This window comes from Geospiza fortis, unplaced genomic scaffold (assembly GCF_000277835.1).
Source record: "Geospiza fortis unplaced genomic scaffold, GeoFor_1.0 scaffold130, whole genome shotgun sequence".
NCBI classification, from domain to species: domain Eukaryota; kingdom Metazoa; phylum Chordata; class Aves; order Passeriformes; family Thraupidae; genus Geospiza; species Geospiza fortis.
The window spans coordinates 18,964,318-18,982,416 of record NW_005054300.1 but is presented as its reverse complement, the minus strand read 5'-3'; the positions used below and the strand labels follow the sequence as shown (position 1 = coordinate 18,982,416).

General features: G+C 39.0%; 1 protein-coding gene across 2 annotated transcripts in view; it reads right to left on the bottom strand.

Annotated features, from left to right (window-relative positions):
* The window catches only part of WAPL (WAPL cohesin release factor), a 64,308-nt gene that overhangs the window by 15,791 nt on the left and 30,418 nt on the right, over positions 1-18,099 (bottom strand). For both annotated transcript variants that reach the window (XM_005417308.2, XM_031061178.1), the window contains exons 5-9: positions 11,125-11,220; positions 7,870-8,022; positions 7,498-7,634; positions 5,403-5,514; positions 107-334 (exon numbers count right to left, since the gene is read on the bottom strand). In XM_005417308.2, coding sequence (XP_005417365.1) covers positions 107-334; positions 5,403-5,514; positions 7,498-7,634; positions 7,870-8,022; positions 11,125-11,220 — 726 coding nt within the window. The remainder of the gene's footprint in view (positions 1-106; positions 335-5,402; positions 5,515-7,497; positions 7,635-7,869; positions 8,023-11,124; positions 11,221-18,099) is intronic.

Below are 18,099 nucleotides of genomic sequence, written 5' to 3'. Positions count from 1 at the left end.
AGGAATCCTTTGCTGGGGAAGGGAAATGAAGGATGATGCTTGCAAGTTCCATTTTATTAAGCATTCCACAACTGTGAAGGCTTTCCAATAAAAGCATGTTACCCACCGTGATGTTTTCGAGATCAAGATGTTTGTTGTGAACAGTCTCACAGAGTCTCCGAATTTTTTCCTTAATTTTATTCATGTCTTTTTCATTCAGCAGCTTGGCAGAGGAAGCATCTTGTTCCAATTCTAGAAGCCGTATCATCAGGTCTAGACTAGCTCTGTCTAAATCCATATTCAAACGATCTCTACTAAGGATGTACATTAGAGCTGCTGTACAAAGGGACAAATTCTTGGGTTGGGAGAGAAAGAAAAAAAAAACAGTTAGCTTTTACTAACATTTTAGGCAGGCCTTTCACTATTTTTAATAAACAAGCAGAAGATTCATAAAAGAAAATGCCTGACAGGCCCCAGTCTTAGCACTTGCATGAGCACCCACTGCTGAATGGAGATTCCTTCTGGCATGTTACTAATGCATTCTCCTGACAAATAAAACTGAGACATAGAGCACTTAATATATTTACAAAGCCCCAGTAAAAAAGCAGGGATTTCTACTTTTTAGAGACAGAGTAAGAAACAGTAACTCCAGTAACACAGTATTAGAGAAGAGACACATGGCAGGGGAACAAAGTGAAACAGCTCAGGGTACATGGCAAGGTAGGTGAACATTCTGGTTCGAAGGGATGAACTGGTGACAGCACCAGAAAATCCAGAGATCATGGGGACACTGTCTGCAAAAAGGGAGCACCTGGGGACATAAATTCTGATTCTGCCCAATGGGTCTGTCACTTAATAGTTTATCCAAACTTTTCCAACATACAAACATTTCCTTTCCAGCGGAATTCTGCTTTTCAGAAGTAGCCGGAGTGTAAACCAGCTTCACTGTCCATCCCCATCAGCCCTTAACACATGAATGTTATTAACTTGACTGCCCATATCTTACACAGAATTGATGAACAGGCATATTTGACTGGCTAAAGAATACTTGATTCTTCTTGAAGAAGGAATTAAATTCTACCTTCATGCAGCTCCAGAAAAGCCAAGGCAGAAGATGACTGTCAGGAAGGGACAGACAGCAGTGAAGCAAAGCCATCCATCCCTGGTGTCTAAGTACTGCACTTGCACTGAGAGCACTGAGCTCCAAGTTACAGGAAAGAGGAGAAATGTTCACGGGGAACAGAGGTGTGCTGGGCACAAAACTGTCAATAACTGGAGGAGTTGAGAGCTGGGGGGTGTGGGGGGCATGTGTGCTCCTTCTGAGTTCAACCCTCAGGAGTCAACATGCTGCATGCATCCATCACAATTGTTTCTGGATAAGATAAATTAAACATGGAAACAAACTAATTCTGGAATATAAATGTTGTACAGCTCAACAGGAAAGAGCAGAACTCTGTGTCATAGCAGATTAACATCTTGTTTAGAGTTCAGCCAACCACCAAAGCAATCATTATCTACTCTGTTTATTTTAGAAGTAAGTAATAATCATACCTGGTCATACTAAGCAGTATCAGCATTTCAAAGACAGGATTAGCCAGCTGACAGTCTATCAAAAGCTATGTCACAACTCCTTCCTGTCTGAGTTAGGAAATCCTCAGGTGAATAAAGACTTTAATCTGACCAACTACCAAAGATGCATTTGAACTACTGAAGGAAGGAAGCAAGAGTTTCCAAAGGCTACCCTCAGCTTTTCATCACTATTTCAGCCTTGCCAAATATAAGGCAGAAAGCATCTATGTGACCTGTCTGCAGAAGGTATACATCGTTTACCTTTGATTTTCAGTAACTTTTTCCTATCAGCCTTGCAATTTTATTGTTTTAATCACAGAAATTGTTTACTCTTCATTTACTTGCAGCTGGCTTAAACTGCACCTGTCAGGTTCCTTGAAGAACTGGGATCTTCCAGAATGGCAGTGATTAAAACAGGACACAGGAACGCACACACTCCAGAGGAACCAAAGGTTAGCTAATTATTGTTCAGCCAATATGGGACTTCAGCATCTATGAAGAACTATATTTTAATGACCAGCATTATCTAGGTGAGTTTCCTGGTTTAAGAAAAATGCTGAAGGTCCCAAGAGAGTTTCTATCAACTAGCAAGTATGCAGCAGTTAACAGAGGGAAAGTGCTGAATTTATAATCTGGGCTGCCATCATTATTTATTTCAAGAAGTCAGAGACTGTTCTTAGATCCTTACTCAGAAATGCTTTACAGATACCCCAAAGTCTGGTAAGGGCAATCACACTCACTCTAAACGTCTGTACCCAAGCCCTTGCCTGTTCCAGGTTCCTTTCTTTTCCATCACACCAGCTCTCCATTACAAAGGGAGTAATGGCTCTTTTTCCCTCTGCATTAGCTCTGCCAACACTTCCCTTCAGACTGGCCACCCAGGTTTCAAGACATTTAAATGTGATCAGATCACCAAGACACAATGCAGGAGGTTTAAGGCTGCAGGAGGGCAGCTGGGAAAGCAAACTGCCACAGCACATACACAGCAGAGACTCAGGCCAGTAAGCCTCCAAATGCTGATGTGCAGCACGAAAATACTGATGATATAAAAGTAAGGATCTCAACTGTGAATGGTGCTTACAGCAGGGAACAAACCTGCTTTAGATTCATACCAGTGATAGGGGTTTTGGAAAGCTGGTTTCTCCTAGTCCCTATAGTCTTCATCTTGAATAAAATAATTCTGCGTTCTGCTCTGATCTTCTCTAAGTGTTGAATTAACCACACTGCCTAAAAGCTATCTCATGCCCTACCATACACATAATTCCAAGTTTGGAATGAGGGGAAAATTGTTGTTACAACTCATATTTGATCAGTATTCTAAAAGAACAAAAAAAACCCAACCAAAGAACCAAATCAATCCTTCCAAATGCCACCCTTACAGACTGCAGTAGAAGAGTGATTTTTTCAGGTGAGCTTCCCCCATCCCACTCTACTCCTCAAGATGCATAAAACACATTCTGCTTCCAAAAAAATGCAGAGAAGAGAAAAAAGTAAAATAAATAAAATCTGCTCTGGACAAATTTCATGGAGTATCTAACTATGGATTTGCACTCCATACTTCTTCAGAATTCAGGAAAACATCCTAGTTTGAACATACACTCCAGAAATGGCAGACCACTTACACCCACTCTCATCCTTGTCTTCTCTTGCTTGTTCTATTTATACTCCAGCTTGAGGGAACAGATGGTTATTTTCTAGGGTTCAGCACTACATATAATGCACTTTTATATTTTTTTAAGTTATTCTCATGCTGAAGACATTATAAAACCACATTTATGTGCTTAACTACTGACAGCTATAATGGAAATATAGTTTTTATTTTAAAAATTAATAATGCTTCAAAATCTTTACAGAGCACCACTGAAGAGACAAAGTCAATTAAAAACTTATGCTTAAACACAAGTCTACAAGAAAAATTTGGTGGAACAAGTAATTTTCATGTTGTTATTTTTGGGCAAATCTCTGTAAGATAGATGGCATTTTGTTTTCCCTGCTGGTTCAAGAAATGCCAACTGCCAGTATGCAACTGCTACTTTATACTCCTTATGGAAATGTTAAAGAGTCCCCTGTACACTCAGTCTATTCTATTGCATTAGAACAATGAATGCAGTAGAAGTTCATATTTGTTTCCATTAACAGTATCATTGTGGCAGTTTTCCCATCTTCAAAATACTGTAAGAAAATATTAACCGAATAACTGTGCATTTTTAGCTCAGTTCTTATTTATCTTACAGAGATTTGAGCCATGCATGCAAAGCTGGGTGTGATTTATTATTCTTCAGTTACTTTGAACTGAGATTTAGTGGAGAAATTTCTATTCATTTGAAAAAAAATAAAGTATCAGTGAAATAATTAGTGAATGAAAGGGTAGTATAGACAGACAGTGAGCTTATCCAGAGATGTTAGTGTTGCAGCACATGCTGTCAGTAGTTAGGGCATACCCATTACCATTTATCAAGAGTAGTTTGATAAATCAGTAATTTCACAATACTGTAAAACCTGTACCAAGAATGTACTGTAACGATATTCAAACATTAACTATCAATTTTTTTCTTTGACAAAAGGGAGCATTCCATCAAATATACTGAAAATAGTGAATATAATCAATGCTTTTTGTTACTGCAGACTAATAATAGCATGCAATTTCCTTTTCAACTGCATGTGCTAGTTCTTTTGAAAATGAAGGAATAATGGTAACTGTTAAAAGACAGCCAAAAATACACCCAAGCAAGCTCGTACATTTTCCAGGGAATTGTAGTTGTCCTCTGCTGATCTCCTGCAACTCAGTAGTGGCAACTGCCCTAAATAGAGTGACTGTAATTCATTTATTTCTAGTATCACTTGGCACTATTTTGACAGCTCACAAAATAATGAACTCATTGAACCTGGTGCCTATGTTTCAAATTAGCCATTGCTAATTTTTGAGGGAGATGGAAAATAAGCTATTATTCTAAAACAGTTACTTAAACTACAGCTTTTTTCCCCCCACCCACGGTAAGATGTCAAATGCCATCCTGAAATGTCTATTTCTGGGGGTGCAAAGTTGCATTCTGCATTGCATGCCATTCTTCTTAGAGCTATTACAGAAAATTATAAACCTGACTGATATGCATAGCTACTACCCATTCCAAGTAAAACCTCATCTTTCCAGTTTTTGTAAAAATATCTTCAGGGATACCCCAGAGAGGTAACATTGATAAGAAGGAAAACCAAACTGCTTGAGTTTAACTCTAAGGTCATGTTACCATAAATAGATGAAACTTACCTTTCCAACAGAACATTATATATGCTCAGGGAATCCTAAAACTGCAATTACAGCAGTGCTCAAGGAGACAAGCACAAGACATGAAAAAATCCCTACAACAGCTACAGAAGAGGTGGTAATTCCCATACAGGCAAGTCTGGAGATGAGCACTGAGAGCCACCTCTAAATATAAGGAGGAAGGATTCCTTTCAAAGGTATTTGAAAGAATTTAAACTACCACAGTAAAACTCTTTAAAAGCTCAAGAGAATAAATAAAATAGCAATCCAAAGCACAGTCCATTTTTACAAAATCCCTATTTAAAAGAAAAAGAATTTCCAAACCCAGAAGCACATAAACTGTGGAATAAGGAATTTGTCAGTGGAACACAGGTGGTCTAATTTTTTATGCCACTAATGAGTGCTCCCTAAAATGGAGCCACTGATCCCAGAGGCACCATTAGATAGATACATTATACTGTTTCTATAAATATATATACATATACACACAACAGTACACAATATACTTGGGTATATGCTTGACCTTGAAAAAATCCCCAGCCAGCAGAACAGGTGTCACCAGACTTCAAAGAAATGCACAATGGATCCATACCTGATGGTGCTGGGAATCATCCAGTGTTTTGAACACCATGGCTACCATCCCGTGTGCCCTCAGATGCATTCGGAAGCTGGGCATGGCACACTTGGTCGCCAAGCTGATTACACTGGAGAGATTTAGCTGGGTTAGAACCACTGAAATGACCACACTTAACAAGAACAGCAGATAAACAAGTCTTCAACACAAGACTGACAACGTGCCTCATACCTGGGTAAACTGTTGGAATGTTTCTTCTAAGATTTGTCTAAGGCAGGTTTGCAATTGGTGAACAGCGACTGGTGAGCGGTGTTTTATTCAAGTTGCTTATCAGCACCAAACTATGTCTGCTTTAGTTTAAGCTTGGCTGAAACCAGGATTTTAAAGGGCAGCCTGAATTTGTTTTTTTAAAAAAATAGCTGAAAATTTCCAATAGTTAAACTGAAAGGAAAGTGCCATGGATTGAGCATGAAGCTCTGATTTAGAGACATGGGAGAGCTCATTAGGGACCAAGACATTATGAGAAATTGTAAATGTGAGCTTCCTTGGCTATCTAATGCTTATCTAATTAACTGACTAGTCTCACTTATGCCTAACATTACTTACATATAAAACCTCTTTTTATATTTATTGCTGCATTTATAATTGATGGAAACACTATAGATTTCAGAAAACATCTGACAAATGTATCAGTAATCACTGACCAGCATAAGTTTCTTTTAAAAATGGCATTTTTCCCCCAGCTTTCTCAGTAAGCTGCCTGCCATTTCTAGCACAGTGCAACATAACAACTGCTAAAAATACATTGCTTTTAAATGTGCACTAATGTGGGAGTGATTCTGCAATCAAGTCTTCCATGACTGCTGAGGAACCTGCCTCTAAGAAATTCACACAGTAAGGTGTTTAAAAGAACAAGGGGTCTTGCTGTCTCCCATCACAACAGCACCAGTTAGAGCTTACCGACCTGTTTGAGTCTCTTACGTCTACTCCTATCCTTAAACATTGATTTCCTTTGCAAAAACACTTTTCTTTTAATGTGTTAACTGAAAGAAAAGATTTTTTGTTGTGCTTATGTAAGTTACATTCCATTATATAAATTTGTGAAGAACTAGTTAAAAATCTGATTAATTTTGCCACATGAGCAAATAAGGAACACTCGTATGAAAGCTATTCCTAAACTGTCATTATATTAATTTATTCTTATCATAGTGTATAAACAAAGTGGTTATAGAGTTCTCATACTTATATTCCAGCAACAATATTAATTGCTAATTTCTGAGGAACAAATAAATTTTCAAGTAGCTCTTTTAGAGGCATAGAAAGCTTTTTCTCAGCCACAGTCAAATCACAAAGCACTGCCATCACCCCTCTCTATGAATTCAAGCTTTTCTTTCTCTACTATTTTAGTTTAACTGAACAGAAAGAAAAATTTAGGTATATAAAAACATTATTGCATGGTTATTTTATTTAACATTATTACAATTACTTTCATGTCCAGGCAATTGACACCAGTATCAAGTCACAAACTTTTTCAAAGTAAGGTTAACATTTCTGATGCCAACTTGAAAATAATGTGTAACTTGAATATGAAGACTAGTCCAAGACCAGTTAAGGAACCTCCCAATTAATATTGAGGCTTCAGTCCTTTTAGTGGCTGCCAGTTATGTTATTTCTTAATAGAAGATAAAGAAGAGGCAGCTGAAGTTAAACAACATCTCACTATTACCTCAGTTCAAGATTTTCATCAGACTCTGCAGTCTTAGGGATTTCATTTTAGAATTGAATTTGCATTAAAAACAGAACAGATATCACACACACAAGATGCACTACATGAACAAGTTATCAGAAGGTATTTTTTTGATTTACAGCAAGGATAACAAGCGTGTCAAAGATGTCTCTTACTGCACAATTTACTATTTCAGCTTCATAGCCATACTGCTTATGATGATACAAAATATACAATCTTTAGTAATTATTTTCAAATTTTACTCTTCATGGCAGAAGTGCCAGGTAAATGTCCATGAAATTTTAAAGCATGGTCACTTCTCTGATGCATATTTAACTCAGTATCTCTTTCAAATACAGGTTCCATGTTTTGTATTAGATGTCTTACCTAAGGCAACGTGTGTTTAGGGGCTGATTGCTCTTCAATCCACTTAGCAAGTACTCAATATCATCTGTGAACTCTTGATTTTCACCAAATTCCACTACATCATTGAAGTGCTTTACATGCTGAACAACAGTGTATAACTGGAAAAGACAAATATTTTGACCTAAGTAAATTGCTCTTGGGATTGATAATAATCTTAACAAGTACAGTTTAAAAATCTATTCAGTTTTAAGTGCAAGGAAACATTAAGATGTTAATAAAGGCCATTCAAAATATTATTTTAATAGGAAAGCCAAATTGTGTTTTGACACTGTTCCTTCAGTAGTTAGGATTACTAGTAATTCTTTATCTTAAAAATTTGTTAAGAATACTTACTTCTTTGTCTTCTTTCCTACATTTCAATGCAGTTACTATCTCTTGATAGGGCTGAGTAGGTATTGTCACAGTTTTTATCACTTTGGGAGGTGGTGCAGGAGCCTTAAAAACTCCATCATCTTTATGAATTGCCTCCTTTGAAGATAGCCTTACCTATTAATAAGAAAGTGCTAAAATGGGCAGATGTTTTGAGCATGAAAACATACACTAAATACATCAGGAAACAGTACAGGTGTGCAATTGTCAAACTCACATTTTGGGACTATTTAGTCCTTGCCTTGCACTACCAAGATGTACGTACTTAAGCTGTGTGACAATGTGTCTACTCTTAAATACAAAAAAAAAAAAAAAAAAACCAAAATATTTCCAGTTATCAGGAAAGCTCCAGTGGAATTCTGAAACTAAAACCAGTGGAAGAATAAAATGTCCTTTATATTAGTTCCTTAAGCTTCAGGGTAAGTAAACCAAGCAAATTCAGTGCTTATTTGTTGCTCTTTGACAGCTCTTACCCCTGTGCACTCCCAGGAATAGCCAGGCTGGTTGCATTATAAGGCAGCTGCTGGCTCTGGATGGGAGCAGAGCCCTGAGCCAGCCCAGCCTCAGCCCAGCCTGGCCTGGCCTGCAGAGCTCTGTGCCAGCTGCTCTGGCCCTGCCTGCCACAGGACACTGCACTGCTGCCCAACCCTCCAGCCTCACACTCCAAACTCCACCTGGCCTGGAGCAGGAGAATACCAGTACCCATTGTGTAGCAGCACAACAACAGCCACACAGAGCCTTGAGAGGCACAGAGCAGGCCTCAAACCAGGTAGAACACACTCTTAGTATTCTCTTATTTGTGCTGCTAAATATTTTAGGAGCATATCATGGCATAAAATACAGCAGAACCTGTTCTACAGGGAAGAGAGAACTTGATGTTAGGTCTAGAATACCTACTGACAGGTTTCCAGACAACTCCAGCAAGTATTACAGGTTTCTCCTCAACTTACTTGGTTGTATTAGTTTGAGGCTACTACAAGCTGAAGTGCAGCTTACCTTCAGATTACTTCTTTGGCACAAAATCTAATATGAAGACAAACTACAGCAAACAAGGCATATGGAAAAAGACCTCCAAATGCCAAATTCTGAATGCACAAGTGCCAATTCCAATGGGCATTTACACACCCTCAATCTCTCAGTAACATCATGTACTTAGCTTCCTTACACAGAAAAATGAGAATATTTTAGAAATGTGGCTGAAAAAATAAAATTAACATGTAGGCATAGAAGATGCATGACCTTTTACTCCAGGGGAGAGCTGGAGAGAAAGCCTTCTTGTGCACTGTACATTGACAGACAAAATTAAAATAAAAGCCAAAAGAAGCTGCTATATTACTGAAGTATTCTTTACATTCTGCCTCTATCAGGGTGGCATTTCAGTATTCACTCACTTAAGCACCAGTGGCGAAATGGTAAATAAACCACCCTGAAAAACCGGTTTAGAGCACATACTGGAGCACAGATCTTATCAGTCAGTGAACACAGGAGAGCCACTGAAGGATCCCATCCAAGTCTTGGTTAATGGCTGCCCCTTCAAAGCAAACTCCAAGGGCACTTGGAGAGGCCCTAAGAGAGTACTTGGCATAAGCAGTTTGCATGCTGGGAGTTTCTCACCATACACCTGAGACAGACTTCTCCCAACCTTCAGGTGAGAAATTTCTACAGAAATTAAAGAGGCAGGATCATATGTGCAGGAACTACCACTGAACATTTGGCTCAAGGCTCTTTTACATTGTACCTTTGAAGTATTACACACATGTAAATCATGGTTTAAAACCATGTCTGAAGCAACTTCAGATGTACATCATAACATGAGCAGCACATACAAATTCCCCTCAGTGGTTTGTTCAGCCAAACCTCTACCACATTCCTGAGTTAATATTCTGATGGTTCCAGATACAAAGTGGAAGTCTGACAGAAGACAAAAGAGACTGTCTGAATGAATGGAACAGACATTTCCCTAGCTTGAAAAAGCCATATCCAAAGTCTGTCTGACAAGACACACAAAATCTGCCCTTAAGTCAGCTATCAGAGTTCTTCACAAAAAACAGCACCAAGAGATTCAGTAAGCAACAAAACCTTCACTTCAAAGGTACATAATTTAAATTGAGAAGGGGGTTTAGTAAAAACCCAGGGCTGAAATTTCTGCTTTCTCCTCAGACTCTAGTGGAAATGGCTGTTTTCAACTCAGTTATCTGCATTTTCCAGGCAGTGCAGTTAACATCCAAAGAAGGCTGTTCAGAATACTGTGAGGAGGCAACCAGAAACAACCACAAATCAAAGAGGAAGAAGTACCAGAACACCACAAACAGGGGTAGAATTAAAAAAAGAGAAAAAGAAGGAAGGGAAAAACAAAAAACAGAACAAACAAACAAAAAACCAAACAAACAAAATCAAGATAAAGAAACAAAAAATAAACAACTACAAACTGGTGACAACAACAAAAGCTGAAGACTTATCACTGCAAAATTATCTTTCTTATTTTCTGTTCTCAGACCAGTACTATCAGCAAGGCACCAAATGAAATTACATTTATTGACAATGTACAGTGCTCTCTTAGTATAATCAGTAACAATTTCTGCAATATTAGCTGAACACCCTGGATTCCCAGAGTCTCAAGACTTCAAAAACCATTTATTTGAGTCTCAAAACAACCAGTTACTTTTGGACAAACAATTTCAAGAGCTGTTTTCACCCCTGGTGTATTTTTGATATCCAAAATGTTGGTATTAGCATTTCTGACTGTACACAGAAAATGGTGTTTCTTTCACAGTAGCTAAAGACTCAAGTCAGCCATCAGCACTACTCCATTAGAAAGGAAAGATAAATGATAAGGCTCTTTTAAAGTTTTTTCTTTTTCATCAGCAAGTTGCTGACTTCTGTGTTCATTACTAAGTTAATCCTGGGAGTTCTCTCAGAAAATGGAATGGAGTCCATTATTAGAAAGCCTAACTTCAGCACTGAGGAACATAACTTGAAGTATTTTTTTGCAACTATACTGAAGCTTTATGAAAGATCCTATTCTACAGTACTTCCACTAACAATTTCCTTTCCATCAAATTCCAATGGCTCACATCACAAAGTGGACCTCATTCTGAATTACTGTGACATTACCAGATAGCAAGAGCTTGGGTTTAAAAAAAATTTAAAAAAAGTTAAAAATCAGTGAATCTGGAGAGGAGATTTAGTAAACTTGAGAAAAACCAACAGTCTACTTACTGGGACACTGGGAGTTTTCAAAGCTGGTGGTGCTGGCAGAGCCTCTGATTCTGGCTGGTTCCAGTGTCTAGCATTATACACTGCTTTTGTGGGAGACTAAAAGATAAAAATAAAAAGTTATTTCTTAAGTAAATTACCATTAGTCACTATATACTTCAAAATCACTGTAGCAATACTGTAGCCAAACAAGGAAAACAAGCCTCATTTTCCCTGCTGAATTCCCAGCAGCACAAGTTCTCAATATCCCATGTACTGGAAAGTCAGAGGGGCTTTGAAGCCTCTGATGGTTTTAAAGACATATGGATCCACTCAAATGGCAAAAGACATGATATGTATGTATTTAAACAATTTTTTTAGTTGTCTCATCTCTTCAACTTATTCAAAGGCAAAAGGTCTGCAACCTTCTTATAGACAAAAACTGACAGCTCAGGGAAAATAACATGTTAGCAAACACCATGTCAGTAGAAATATGACTGGTTTAGAAACAAAAATGCAGAACTCATATAGACTTTGATGCTAGGAGGAAGAAAAACACTCAAACGAAATGCCTTAATCTATATTAATAAATTAGGCAGTCTTTTTTTAGTCTAGCTTAAAAATGTGTCAAGGCAAATCAAAATGCATCAAAATTTACTGTCCTTGAATTTTTGGGAAATACAAAATACTCCTTAGCAGAAGCAAAGACAGAATTATATTTCCAGCATTCATGTTTATCAACCTACTTGCTCAATATTGTTCTAGACTAACACAGCATTACAATTTTCACCATTTCCCACCATGCCATGCATCAAGTAAACTGAGTAAGTACCTGCTTCCTCACAGCAGTTACTCAGCATCTTGAATGTGAAAAAAGAATTTCAAATAAACATTTTCTGTCAAAATATAATGTTTAACTATTTAACCCAAATACAGCTCAAGCCCAGAGGGGCTACATGTGGCAAGTCTTAGGACCAGCCAGGGACTGAGCACCACTCCACACAGTGCAACAAGGTTCTAGCATGCCAAAAGCTAGAAAGGCAATTCCCTAAGTCAAGGGTTTCTGTATTATTGCAGAGTAAAACCCTACTGTGCTGCATCCTTCCATTCTTCACAAGACAAAGCCCTACTGAACAAAATTTCAAGGAATATTAGCAGGGTTAAAGCATCAGCTAAGAGTTTTCAGAGCCCCAAAGCACGAAACCATTCCAGTCTCCAGACAACAGAAAAGCCTCTTTCCCCCCTTGAGTGTGCCTTTGAGTGGTCATGAGAAATCTGGATTGTTAAATTATGTTCCTAAAGCAGCGCTCATGTACCATTCATCAACATGTACACAGTGGTTATTATCTTAAGCTTCATCAGTTTTGCAAGGAAGCTCTTTTAGACAGTATCTGGTTCAACTCAAAAAGTTTAACTGAGAAACCAGTTTCATGTTCAGCATACTTCAGTTACAGGAGGACATCTGGGCCCACAAATAGGAAGAAAGAGTCATATGGATCCCTATTTGAAAAAAGGTTAGAAAATGGTCCAGATGTTAACTCTCTTTTCTCCTATACCTTTCCAAGCAGCAAATATTTACCTGGAATCTGACTCAGGGTCCCCAATGAACAAAGGAAGGGCAATTTAAAAACAAATTATTTTTTTTTAATCAAGAAAGATGCAAGTTTCACAGATATCTGCAATGGAAAAGAAACACTGAGTGTTTCTGTTTCTTGAATTGCTCACAATTGCTCCACACTTCATTTAGTGCATATTTAAGACTGGCAAGAGAGGGTGCCCTATCCTGGTATACAGGATAATTGAAGGAAGCAACACACTCTGCTAAGGAACACACATGGTACAGCATTTTATAGAATCAGACTGGTCTGGGGTGAAATTCCCTGCCTGTGCCCCCCACCTGTGTGCTCCTTTTCCTTCAGGCCTTGTGCTCCGCCAGGAGCCAAACACAGCCCCTGGCAGGCACAGGGGGGCAGAGCCAGGTTGGGTTTGAGCCTGTCCTGGCAAGGCAGCAGCTGGGCCGGTCCCTTGCTGACCACACCACAGAAGCACCCACAGCCTCCTCGGTTCTTCCAAATCCAGCACCTCTGCTGTGCACACACACGCAGGGGAAGGAGGCCCAGCGCACAGGAAGCACATTCAGTGCCTGAGAGGGAGTTACAACAAAGCACACAGGCAGCTGTGGCAGTGCAATCAGAAGGGCCACACAGCATTAGTGAGTCCTCCTCAGCAGAGAGCAACAGCTGATGCATAGGAAAGGGTGCGGCAGGACAAACAGATAAAAGCAAATTCCTTCTAAATACCCAGGGCTCACAGGCTTCCAAAGATGGTATGCTTTTTGTTTAACAGTCAAAAATGGGCTTTTCTTCTCCCATCTCCCTTAATTCGTACTAAATCAAAAGCTAGGGCATCCCAAAGTGTTTTGTGACATGGCAGTTTACAACTTAACCATTACTAGAGCAATAGAGGAAAACGGCTACATTTTACATAAGAAAACAAGCAATGTCACCAATAAATGCCTGTTCTAAGAAACGAGGACATCTGCATTTAATAGCTCTCTTGTAACAGTGCCTGAAGCGCAGCTGGAAATAGTAACCCTTAAAATCTCAAATACCTATGGAAGGGTAGTTTTAGTGACCATTCCTTGTAGGATCTTCCACTTCAAATCAGAAAAGATCTAAACAAGTGATTGGCCTGTGATTCCATACCTTCCCAGCAGTATTTCCTTAGACACCCTGCCACTTGGTATCTGGTCATTCTCACACTGCCTGCAGACAGCTGGTCCACCAGAACACACCTGCAAATATCCAACACCACTTTCAAAAGAAATATGCTCTAATCAGCTCTAACACATTAGGCAGAGACTTTGGAGCCTCTCTTACAACTCAGGTGGACTTCAACATAGCAAATACGTCCCTCCTTTCCAACTAAACCTCTTAAAGCAACCTTCCCATTTTCCCTTGCAGCACAGAGTTAGGATGAATTTCCAGATCAAGCGCAAAGAAACTGCACCAATACCGATCAAGCAGTGAGCACTGTGTGGACTTGCTTTGGATTGCTGTGTGACAGAACTGAAGCCAGGGAAAGTATCAAAGATCAAATGAATGCTAGTGAAGAAAGACTTTTCAGAAGGGCTTGATCACAAAAGCAAAGAGGTTGGTTTGTTTGGTTTTGGGGTGTTTTTTTAAAAGGCAACTCAAATGCCTGCGATAACAAGCTTCCCTAAACAAGCAAAAATGGTATTTAAGCAGCAATAATTTAAGAAACTTTCCCTTAAAGACAAGAAAACCTTGCAATTATTCAAATAACACAGACTTTTCTTTAATAATTCCTTCTCTCAAAACTAACTTGGAATAGATGCAAGTGGAAGTACATCATTCCTTTGAATTCTGTGCTCTTAAGGCAAATAAGTTCTGCAATATTAATCAGCTGTAAGAGCTTCTGCTGAATAGCAGAAGAGTTTCCTTTTTCTGTACATCTAGAACTGACAGCTGCTCACAGAGACACATGTCTGAAAGACTGCAAATATTCCAGAGTGGGCATAAGGCATATGGTACTGTGGGACTCTGCATGTGCTTCTGGGGGGGTGAGTGCAGATACAAAACCAGGACTAATGCCAGGGATTTTATAAAATGCACAGAGCTGTCTCTTTTATAAGAACATCTCCAAATGGCATTATCTATGGGTCATGCTTAACCTCCCATTCCTGAAAGCCTCAAAGCTGAAATTTTCAAGAGCTGGCACTATGCACATACTGATGCAGCACTGCCTGCCATTCACAGATGTCAGAATTGCAGAAAATAAGAGCCAGGGACACGAGTCACACAGAAAATACTAGCAAAACAAGGAAGAGCATCTATTTGCAGGCAAGACTGCTTTCCAAGGTAGAAGACAAGGGCAAAAGAAAACTCAAGACTATTTTCAGCAGATATCCTGATAAATGAATTATTTATATCTGAAAGGCATTCAGTAACACTGTATGCCAGATGCTTGTCAAAACTACAAGTTCAAAAAAAAACCCCAGTAAACAAAATATGAGCTACCACTCTGTATTCATCATCATTAAAAGTACTATCCTGTCCTGCATGTCTCACTTTGAACAGGAGAAAGGTAACAAGCATGTTATAAAGCACAGAAATATTCATAATGGACTGTTCCTTTTGAAAAGGGAAAGGAATGAACATCACTCAGAGCAATGAAAAAGGAATCACACCTCAAAACAGGAAGATGGAGTATCAATTCAGCACAAGCTGAGCCATGCTAGAGAACAGAAAAAAAGTTAATTTGGACTTCAGAGAAGACAGCAGTTTCCAATAGTAGTTTAAAACCAGCATCAAGCTGATTTTGCAGTGTTCAAAATCTGAACTCCATCTCCATTACTTGGATCATCTCCACTACTTGGATCAAAGTAGCAGATTAGTGCCAAAAAACCACTGCCAGGGATCACTTAATTGTGAGGTGCTATTCCATTTAAACACAAAAGACATTATGCACACACATAGCCAGACAACTACAAGCTGTTAGTCAGACAAAGTTTAACAGTATTAGACAACACAAGGAACAAGGGAAAAAATGTCACTGAAGCTTTTTTTTGCATCAAACTTCTGACGATCTGCAAAATGCTTCTTCTTCCTTAAAGCTCAGGAGGAGACCCACAGGGCACAGCAAGATGATGGGTCAAACACCCAAGTGAAGCATGAAAACAGAACTTAAGAAACAGGACAATCTAAGAAATGAGATTCATTAACAGAAATAGCCAATGATGTTCTTTATGCTGCCTATGCTGAGTGTATTCAAAGGTCAGCTTAGAAGCAGAAGCCATAGACTTATCATAACTATTTTGGCCTGAAACCTTCAATAAGTCTAATTAAAAGGGACAGGGTACAATAGTTCAGATGTATCACCACAATACTGGAAACAAAATGCTTTGCTCAAGAGAAAAGAAAAACCTGCAGTTCAAGGAACACCCTGGCACAAGCACTTCCCAGCACAAACTGCTCAAAAAATTCCCTGCTCTCTTGGCAGAGCGGGAAAGGCAGAGAGAAGCAGGTCAACACAGACACGCGTCCCCCTTCCCCTCCTCCTGTTAATCCTAATCTACTCAAAGTGTATCAATCTACCAAAAGGAAAGCCTTACAAAATAGTGACTGCAATCAAGTTCCAGAGGTGATACAGCTGAGGTGTGCATACATCCCCAGAAACGTTTCCATTTGGCTCAGTAAAAAACACTGTTCAAATAAATGTCCCAGATGTGCTCAGTTCCAGCTCTGGGGTTTGCATCACTGAGTCTGAGGATGCTGACCTGACCACTTCCCAGTGCCATCAGACTTCAGCTGCACCTCCAGAGAGCACCTACCTCATGCCACCTGTCACCAGGCACTGCCTACACCAGGTCTAAACAAAGCCAATTCAAAGTAAAAGCTTTGAAATGGGTCTAACAAGGACACTGGGCTCTCAACATCACCAATTTTCCCCTCAGGATATGCTCGCATCTCATGGTGCAATTATTGAATGCACATCAAGTCTCAGACAGAGCTGAGTGAACCAGCCATGCTCACACAGTACACAGGAGCTGTGAAGACAATTTTTCATATTCATCTGCATATAAATCAAGCTCCCACTAGCAAATGAAACTGGTGTATTTTAATTCCTTTGAGAACTTTTCTCATTTTAGAACTTCCTACAGGAGACCTTGTGCAATGTAACATTTATCCTACATGACTACCCTGCATTGCCAATTTACTAAAACATTAAGTTAATTACGGGAACTACAAAACTGATGTGTCTGTGTTTTTTTGCAGGGAATATGAGGATGCAAGAAAGAATCTAGTTTGAAAAATATTTTAATCAATCTTTGCTTCTAGCCTTAGAGTTAATACCAGTAGGAACTAGAAGTATAAAATGCCACGTTTCCACCGTGACATTAAACATTTTCCATTCAACTTGATTTTTCTATTTCCCAAAAAGCCTAAGTGTGCACAGGGGGAGAAGGATTTCCATGCATATTTTTCATTTGTTCCTCTTGCCTCTATGAGGACTTAGCATTTTATGTTCACTTTGCATCCCAACCCTTCTCAGACAAAGCTGCTAATATTTCTGTTGACACCACCTAGAAAAGAGGCATTTCCAAGAATGCTGTTCCCACAGTTCTACCCAGCAGCTGCGTATGGAGGACACTTGTGGAACAACTTCTACCCAGAACGATCCCAGCTTAGCATCTACCAGAACACCCTCTTCACCATGGTTTAATATGAAGGAGCGAGAAGAAAACTTTTATCAGCATCAAATGATTATCTTTGTGAGAAGACCAAATCCTGACATTTGCTTTCAGTCCAGGATGGCTTTGAGGCGCTAAATCCCAACTTAATTCAGTAAATTACAGCAGCTACCTCACTCTTCAATTTAGGTGAGTAATCTAAAAACCTGCCAGCCCTGACTAGTATCCTGCTTAGTAACTTACACATTAAGAATTGGTTTTGGTCTATTTACATTAATAATAATAAAAAAGTCACTAAATGGTAAGCACTTGGAAGCCAGTATTAAATAAATATGCTTACAGAAGAATTTGGTTTTGCAAATGTTAGGCAAAATTACAGTGTTAATATGAGGCTTTGGTTTCTAACAAATCAGCTATTGAACAGATTTATTCTCACCTTTTATATTATTTTTAAAATTTATTTTTATTCCAGCAATATATCAAAATTCCCTACAATAGACAAGCTGATTATAACTGGCTGGAACTTACAATAGCTCATCTCTTGTTTATCATTCCAACAAAATGTATTTGGACAAAAAAAAAACCCACAAAAACCGCTTCAGTTCAGGACTGGGGAGCCAATCTGCCAGAAGCACCAACGAGCAAATGAAAGGAATGCACTGCAGAAGCAGCAACAGGCAGTCACAGGTTGTCAGCTCTGCCCAGAAATGTTTGTCAGCCTGCTGAAAGACAGACTGGGCTTAGTACAGAGTATTTAAATTGCCCAAATTCAGCTTGACTCCTCA